Source organism: Terrapene carolina, unplaced genomic scaffold (genome assembly GCF_002925995.2).
Source record: "Terrapene carolina triunguis isolate 2854851 unplaced genomic scaffold, T_m_triunguis-2.0 Scaffold32862, whole genome shotgun sequence".
NCBI lineage: Eukaryota > Metazoa > Chordata > Testudines > Emydidae > Terrapene > Terrapene triunguis.
Window position 1 is genome coordinate 2,645,913 of NW_020697213.1, and position 8,753 is coordinate 2,654,665.

General features: G+C 52.3%; 1 protein-coding gene across 1 annotated transcript in view; it reads right to left on the reverse strand.

Moving 5' to 3' along the window:
• Positions 1–3,811: 3,811 nt before the first annotated feature.
• Positions 3,812–8,753, reverse strand: part of LOC112103866 (MARVEL domain-containing protein 3) — a 12,080-nt gene continuing 7,138 nt past the window's right edge. The window contains exons 2-3 of the mRNA XM_024195836.2: positions 7,811–7,938; positions 3,812–4,422 (exon numbers count right to left, since the gene is read on the reverse strand). Of these exons, the coding sequence (XP_024051604.1) occupies positions 3,812–4,422; positions 7,811–7,938 (739 nt within the window). The remainder of the gene's footprint in view (positions 4,423–7,810; positions 7,939–8,753) is intronic.

Genomic DNA, 8,753 nt, shown 5'->3' on the forward strand with positions numbered 1-8,753 from the left:
ACCTTGTTCTTGAGGCACAGACCAGACACGTTTTATACAGAAAGGCACCCCTGCCTGCCCCTCAGAGAGCGTGAGACAAACAGAGCATGGGAGTGGAGGGGACCGAGTGCAGGCACCCCCCTCAAATAATCCTATTTGTAAATTTATCAAGTTCTGTTTTAAAATCCTTTATGCCCTCACTGCTCCTATTGCAAGGCTTTTCCAGAACCTCCCATCTCTGATCATTAGAAACCTAATTTCCAGCCCAAATTTACTCTGGCCCAGAAGAGAGGTTTATATCACAGATTGGTCTTAAAATGGAAACAAACTTGTCTCTGGCATTGCTTCTCTATCATGGTAATATAAATGCCTGGCTCAAAGGGTTAATACAAGCTCTGCACTGATTGGAAGGCATTTATTTATAGGTCAACTCTCCTAATGGAGTCTTCTGCACAATATGTTCCTAGCAGAACTACCCTGTGCTATAAGAAAAAGTGACTTCGGGGTAAAAGCGGGCAGCAGAATGACAGCTGGTGATCTGGCACAGAATTTTATAGGAGTAATCTTGCATCATATAAACTTATTTTTCTTCAAGTGATGGTCCCTGTTGTATACCACTGAGGGGCTTATGCAGGTGTACCATGTGTCTGGAGCTAGAGAATTTGAAAATAGTAATATCTTTTGCCAGCTGAAACTACAGGGAGACTTTACCAAGGGGGAATGTACCTACCCATTGGGGATCAAAACAGGAAAGTGCTGTTAACACTTCTGGAAAAGCACCATGGGACCCTTATTCTGGACAGATGCTGTTTAGAGCTCTGAGCACCACAGTCCCTTGACACCATTAGCTGGAATCAGTAGTGATTCACTGCCTTAGCTTTTCTAAGGAAATCTCCCATCAAAAGGATTGAGCAAGCTTGGCTTAGTGCTGCTTTAGACAGATCTGATGAGAGTCCAGGTTATACATCAGGCCAATTACTTTATGCGACTCTGATTAGTCTCTAATATTTTATCATCTAGTTCTTCCCTGCATTATCTCAAAAAGCGACTCACTTTGGCAGCCTGTGAATGAAAGAATAAAAGTCAGTGAAAAGCACATTCTTATCCACAACATTCTGCTTAGAAATTGTATACCTAGAGAAAGAGTTGGCCTGCAGGTGCCACTGCTGGTGGCTAAGACAGCTTGTTACCCTAGCTCTGCCTCACATGAGGAGGCCATCTAGTACTCGAGTGCCAAGAATACTAAACTGTTTCACTAGCCAGGAGCCAGCACGTGGCTTCCAGAAGCAGCCATTTCCTAGCGAGAGAGCTTCCAGAGGCTTGGACCTTCCAACAAGGAAGCAAGTATTCAAATCTCCAACAAGAAGATGGTGATCTACTGATCCAGGTGCTGGATTTGCACCAGTGCTTGGCCCTTGAAGGGTCAGTAGTAATTATCATTGAAGCCACCAGCGGTAAAGCCAGCACTGAATCCAGAAAGAACAAAATAAGAAGTGACCACACACGAGAGCCAGAGCATTCAGTAACACCTGGATTTGCTGCACCACACCTGGGTGAAATACACAATGCTGTGACATGTCTCCCTTTCACTTCAGCCAGGCCTGACCTGTCCTCCCAACACTCTGGAGTGCCCAAACCTAGTGAGCTGACTCAGCTTGTAGCAGAGGTAGAAGGGCTAGAAAGTCTGAGCTTAGCTCAGCTAGCACCTGGGGGGCCAGGGCGGGGTCTTTTCTAGTGCTTGGCCCAGCTCCAGCAGGGCTCTCAACCAGTTGGAGGCTGTGAGCCCATGTTATAAACAAAAAAAACCCTTCAAGATACTCCTGTCTAGCCATAAACAAAGGGCAGGCGGTGTTATGCCCTCCAGCATGAGAACACATGGTCTACAGAATTTAGGTAAATGCCTGTCCACCCAGAGCTCTGCTCAGACAAGGACACAGCTATTTCTTGTTCCCTTGAGTTGCGTTGGGCCTTTATTACAGGGAGAGAAACAGCACAGACTGCCTTCCACACTGGCAAAACAGTGCAGAGGAAAAGCAGAGACAACAGCACTAGCTTACACCAGAAATGGGTCTTCCTGCCCCTCTCAGCCAAAGGATGAGGCCGCCTGCCAAGCTAGCTGGCCAACTCTCCACATGTAGCAGAAGGAGAAAAAGGGTGGGGGGATGTGCCTTTTGCCATCAGATACCGCCAGGCTCCAGCCGTTCCCACAAGAGGGCCTACTCCATCTATCTACTGGCTGCCAGCCCCTCAGCTGAGCACCATACTCACCATACCAGGGATCAAAAGCAACACAGCCAACACATTGCTTCAACATCCCCCTGGGGCTGAAGCAGCCATTGTTAGGGATGCCAATTTTGGGTGGATGTAGTCCTGGAGATTTTCTCACGTGACAATCTTTAATTCCTGGAGACTCCAGGATACTCCTGGAGGGTTGGCAACCCTAGCCATTGTCCCTCTTACAGTTCAGATCTGTAGGGAGCCCTAGCGCACCTACACTTTGGCCATTCAGCTAAGTGGTGAGGACAGTATCCTACCATAGTGGGATATTCATAGAAACTGTATTTAATAGGACAGTCTTCTCTTGTTTCCACTGTGATCCATTACATTCCCAGGCCTTCATGCCATTTCCCCATGGGTTGGTCACAGGCTCAATCCTAGGTGCTACTGAACATGTTCCTATAGTGTAAAGCCCTGCCCTGTGCGGGGGCTCTCCGGCTAGGCTCCACGCAGGCATGCAGCACTCAACTAATCATTAGGGTCACATGCTACTGCCTGGGTGACATCACTTTGCTTTATGGCAGTGGCTCTCAAACTTTTGTACTGGTGACCCCTTTCACACAGCAAACCTTTGAGTGCGACCCCCCCTTATAAATTAAAAACACTTTTTTATATATTAAACACCACTCTAAATGCTGGATGCAAAGCGGGGTGTGGGGTGGAGGCTGACAGCTCGTGACCCACCATGTAATAACCTCAGGACCCTCTGAGGGGTCCTGACCCCCAGTTTAAGAACCCCTGCTTTATGGGAACAATGGTTGGTGTTTGTCTTCACTCACCCTTCCGCTAATGATCGGGTTTGTAGAATCATTTTCTTATACAATCAATTACATTTAAAAAAAATAAGAACCATTGTTTAAAGGTGACCCCCTGATCCCCGCCATGTGAGGAAACACAGGCTCAGAGGAGAGCTAGTGGCAGGGTTTAGTGGCCGAGCCTGGGCTCTCTTCCTATGTCATTCTCTCCTGCTCCCTGCACTGCTGTAGCAAGCAGCTGGGAATCAAAGTTGTTCAAACATGCAGTGATGGGAGGAGAGATGAAGTCCCATTGTGCTTATTTAAGGTCAAGTGAAAAGCTCAGTCTTAGCTAATGAATATGGTATCTTGCCAAGTGCTGGTAGTTCTACCTTGTATGGGAGGAACGGGACTGTGGCCAACGAGAGAGCTGGGACATCTTGCTTCAGCAGATCAGGGGATGGAGGGGCCCCTCTACTCCCAAGATACTGAGCTCAGCACAAGCAGTAAGCTAGTCACTGCTAACAGAGGCAGAGCCATGGAGCAGATGTAGATTATGGAACTAAGAATGCATCTGTTCTGCTCACATGCACAAGATTTAAATGCAAGGGCTGGTTAAAAGCAGCTTGGCTTGGCTCTAGCTGGAGCTGTTCTCTCATGGTAAGGGTGCTTGTTGTGGCCATGGTCCTGTGTTCTGATTGTAGCAGTGCAGATGCAATGTCCTGAGCCAGGGGAAACGATGCTGCCCCTTCTTGGTGTCCAGGCTGGCAGCCAGAGAGAGAGATGAGCTGGTAGGACAGCTTGGGTATGCAGAAGCCACCCTAAAATTCATACATCTGCACTGGCTTCTCTCTCAGCTGATGAACTGTTTTGTATCCCCTGATAGCAAGGCCAGCACTGACCAAGAACGCCACAATGGCAATGCAGCTAAAGAGCCCAGCTGCTATCTCTGCCCCATGCACACTGCAGCTGAAGCCTTGGTAGCCTTTGCTTTGGTAGAGATGCTCTCTCTCTTTGCACACTAGAGAATCGTAGGCATCCAACAGATGGTGGAAGTAGAAGTAGAGAGCAGGCAGGAAGCCAAGTGCAATCAATATGTCCAGAGTGCATTCGAGCAGCAGCCAGGCTGGGAAATGCCATGGCAGCCGCAGCACACCAACCAAAACCAGAAGGCAAGAGAAGGCCATCAGGGCCCCTCCCACAGCCATCGCTGCCCTTGCTGTCGGCAGCTTTAATTGGTAGAACTGAGTGTCAAGTTGCTGGGCTTTTTCCCCCTCTGCCCCATTAAAGCCACTATAAGCCCCTCCATACTGGTAGTAGTAAATGCCCCCCAAGCTGGGAATGCCGGTGTAACCGCCTGTCGAGCTGTAGGACACAGAGCTGCAGATCAGGATCAGCATGGTCAGCAGAACTTCCACAAGCTGGCAGCAAGCTGCAAAGATGAACAATTCAAAGGCCAGTTAGCAATGGGTCTAGTATTGAGAAGGTCCCACACCCCCCATAACTATAAGAGGGCTGGCTTCTCTCACAGCAGCACAGGGGCATGAGGGAGGGTGTGCCTGTTGCTGACCATGAATTAAGTAGTTGAAGTTCCCTTTCACTGAGGGAAAGATGACCACAGGACAACATGCAAGGCCCACCTTTTCCTCACGGCACTAACTTGTGCATTTTCCCAGGACTGCAAAGCCCAACTTCTTCCTTAGGTGTCTGATGACAGGGCAGCCATACAGCATAGTGGGGAACTACTCCTCACAGTCCTACTGTCAAGTGTAGTTCAATTGTTGTTGAAGTACCTGGAGCTCTGGAGAGGGGCTTGCAATTGTTACAAATCCAAATAAATCAAGAAGCTTGATTAATACGAGAGCTCCTCACCTGCCCTCTGAATGCAGGGGGCGGACCAGAAGGAGAAGCCAAGTTCCAGCCAATGTGCTTTAGGAGGGAGGAGAGGCAATTTTGCTTTGATCTTTATATTTTAAGGGCCTTTTTTCTTAGGTCCTGAGCACCCACAACTTCAGATAAATCCATGGGACCTGCGGGCACTCTGTCATGCTGAGAGGTGTGACACAGCTACCTTGACAGACAGGATCAACAACTCACTAATGCAAACAAGCCAGCAGCCCCAGAACAGGAAATAAAGGCAGCTGTTAGCGGGCTCTGAAAATCTAATTTGTTTTAACTTGCTTCAAACCCCATGAGGCACGCAGCCTTACCAAGGGGCATCCCTCATCACCACTGTATGCCGTGGACAGGGCAAGCCTCACAACTTTGCCAAGCACTCAGCCACTTTGGGGTGCAAATGAAGAATCCACCTGAGGCAGGGCCAGCTGGGAAGACCCTGTATTCCAAACCTAGAGAAGAGCCAATTGGCTGGCTGGGAACACGCTATACTCCTAGCCTTCTCGTCCCTGAACATTCAGAGCCAGCAGTAGCTGCACATGCTGCTGGATCCAATTAGCTCCCTTCAGCGTCCATGGGGGTGTACGGCAAATTAACTGTGCCAAACATCTCCGCCCCTATATCCAAAAACTGACAGTCTATGCACTTGCTCCAGTGGAGGGAAGAGTCTTAGGAGTGAAGGGTGCACAGAAATTTCACCCTCACGCCTGGAATAAAGCATAAAGGAACTTGGTCAAACACCCTCCAAACTGTCCAGTCAGAGAAGGCAGCAGAGAGCCCAGGTGATGGCTCAGTACTGTGCACGGGCAGCTCTATGTATTTTGCCGCCCCAAGCACGGCAGTCAGGCAGCCTTCGGCGGTGCGCCTGTGGGAGGTCCCCGGTCCCGCGCCTTCGGCGTACCCGCCGCCAAAACCACGGGACCAGCAGACCTTCCGCAGGCACGCTGCCGAAGGCAGCCTGACTGCCGCCCTCACGGCAACCGGCAGGCTGCCCTCCGTGGCTTGTCGCCCCAGGCACGCGCTTTGTGCGCTGGTGCCTGGGGCCGCCCCTGGTACTGTGTGCAGGCCCTGACTTTACCCCTGAGCATTACATGACAGCGGCGGAGAATACGGGAGGCAAGTTGCTGTGCCAGGCTGAAGTTGCTGTAAAACAGTACGAAGGAGAAAGGGGGCAGCTTTTTAAAGTAGGAGTCTTGACAGCAACTTGACTCTTTCTGAGCAACTAATTCACCCATGCAAAGGCACCAAAACCCTCCCCCATTCCCTGCTCCCAGACAGGTTTCTGGAGGAGTTTTATTGCACTGATACGGGACAAAGTTCCATCATCCACTGATACAACCCCTTTTATGAGCTTGTAATAACTACCTGACACCCTTTATCTAGCCTCCTCTGTTCTCCTCTCAGCATCAACAGCAAATCCCATTCCTGCTGCTTTGCTGCTCCCTGTAGGTTGATGCCCACCACTGAGTCACAGGAGTAGAGAACCATATGCAGCTGGCCAGAGCCCTCACCTCAATAACCCACACTCAGCTTAAGGCATGAGCTAGAGTGAGAGTTCACCAGCCACTGGCACAACCTCTTCCTTGCCCTTCTGCAGCACGCACACACCCTAGCCCTGGGATCAGCAAGTGAACAGCTCTCCTGGAATCAAGTGTCGTCTTTGTCTCAGAGGATTTGGGACTATTGGAATGGGGAAGATCCCCAGCCGGCAAGATACATCCCAGCTATGGACCTTGCTGCAGGCATGGCCATCTCCTGGGCCTAAAGTGCGCTGGGTTCAAATGGGTGTGTGTACACACACAGGTTAAAGAGCACTGGGTTGAAGTGGGTGGGTGTGTGTGTGTACACACACACGGGATGAAGTGGGTCTGTGTACACACACACACACACACAGGTTGAAGTCCACTGAGTTGCAATAGGTCTGCATACGCATAGATTCGGAGATTCCAAAGACAGAAGGGACCATTGCCATCAGGATAAAGTGCACCCACAGACACACGCGAGTTAAAATGCACTGTATTAAGTATACACACACAGGGTAAGTATGCCAGGTTACACACACACACACAGGGTCAGTGTGTTGGGTTACAGTGTGTGTATACACACACACACACACACGGTAAGTGTGCTGAGTTACAGTGGGTTTGTACACACACACAGGGTAAGTGTGCCAGGTTACAGTGGGTTTGTGAATATACACCCACACACACACAGGGTTAGTGTGCCAGGTTACAGTGGGTTTGTGTATACACACACACACGGTAAGTGTGCCGAGTTACAGTGGGTTTGTACACACACACAGGATAAGTGTGCCAGGTTACAGTGGGTTTGTACACAGACACACACACAGGGTAAATATGTCAGGTTAGGTCCTAGCCCCGGAAATCAAATTTCTGAAAAGGAGTAGGGTTGCTGAGGCATGCAGGTTGTTAGCACCACCTGTGGGGACCCTCCTCTGATTGGCTGTTTTCTCCACTGCCCCACTTCCTAAGCTACAGCAGCCAATCAGGGCTCTCCCTGCCCCCACAGGAGCAGACCTCATTCTCTCAGGAGGAGCTGGGGGAACAGGGTAGGGCGAACAGACAGCAAGTGTGAAAAATCGGGAGGGGGGGTAATAGGAGTCTATATAAGAAAAAGACCCCAAAATTAGGACTGTCCCTATAAAATCGGGATATCTGGTCACCCTAGAACAGGGCGAGCCCAGCAGCTCAAGACACACGTCCAGCTACTGGCCAGGGGCACAGAGGGAACTGGCAGGTGCCTGTGTCCAGCCTCACCAGGACTAACAGCCAAGAGGCAGCAGACCCCTCTCCCCCCACTTTAGACAGGACATCTGGCACCCTCAGCCCCCAGACAGGGCCCTGTGCACTATAGGAATTAGTGCAGACAGAGCATCCGCTGGGTCACAGGCAGGTGAGTCTTACCTCTGGCTGTGCACAGGTAGCGGCACTGGTAACACTCCAGCAGGCCCCACGGCTCTGCCTGGTAGCACTCTGGCCTCTCGCAGCTGGGTCCACGTATGGGGGATGGCAACACAGGTGGGGGCTCCTCACTGCCAACCAAACACAGAGACTCAGAGGCTGACCTGGCAGGGGTCAAAGCAGGTGGGAGAGAGGGGTCCAGAAGCCATGAATAAGGGGCAGATCTGAGGAGCAGAGGGATGGGGGGCAGAGATAAGAGCCAAGGCTGGGGGTCAGAGGGTGCTGGGATGGGGGACGGGGGACAGAGGGTGCTGGGATGGGGGCAAGCTAGGGGGAGGAAGGGGCTGGGCTGGGGCAGGGTGGGGAGATGGGGCAGGGGTGCTGGCAGGACTGGGAGGCTAGGGGCACTATGGGGCAGGACTGGGAGGTGGCTGAGGGCAGAGCTAGAGGGAGATTGGGGAAGTGGGAGAGCTGGGATGGAGGCAGGTGCTGGGGGGCAGGTGGAAGGGCAGGCAGGAGGTGCTGGGAAGGAGCAGGGGGAGGGGCAGGTGGGGGCCGTGGCTGGTGGAGAGGGGGTTATGGGGGTGGCAGGCACTGGGGTGGTGCAGGTGGGCGGGCTTGGGGCAGGAGTGGGGGGGCAGGTGGGCCAGTGGGGGGGGCAGTGGGGGTGGGGACAGAGGGTGGGGGAGACGGGGGGGCTGGGAGGGGGTGGGGGCAGGCAGAGGTCACTGGCAGAGGATGGTGGCTTGGGGCAGGAGTGGGCACTGGGGGGGCAGGTGGACAGGTGGGGGGGCAGTGGGGGTGGGGACAGAGGGTGGGGCAGGAAGGGGCGCTGGGGGTGCAGGCGGGCAGGGCAGGTGGTGTGAGGACAGAGGGTGAGGGGGTCTGGGGGGGCAGGTGGGGGAGGTAGGGGGTCAGGAGGGGGCGCTGGGATGGGGCAGGCAGG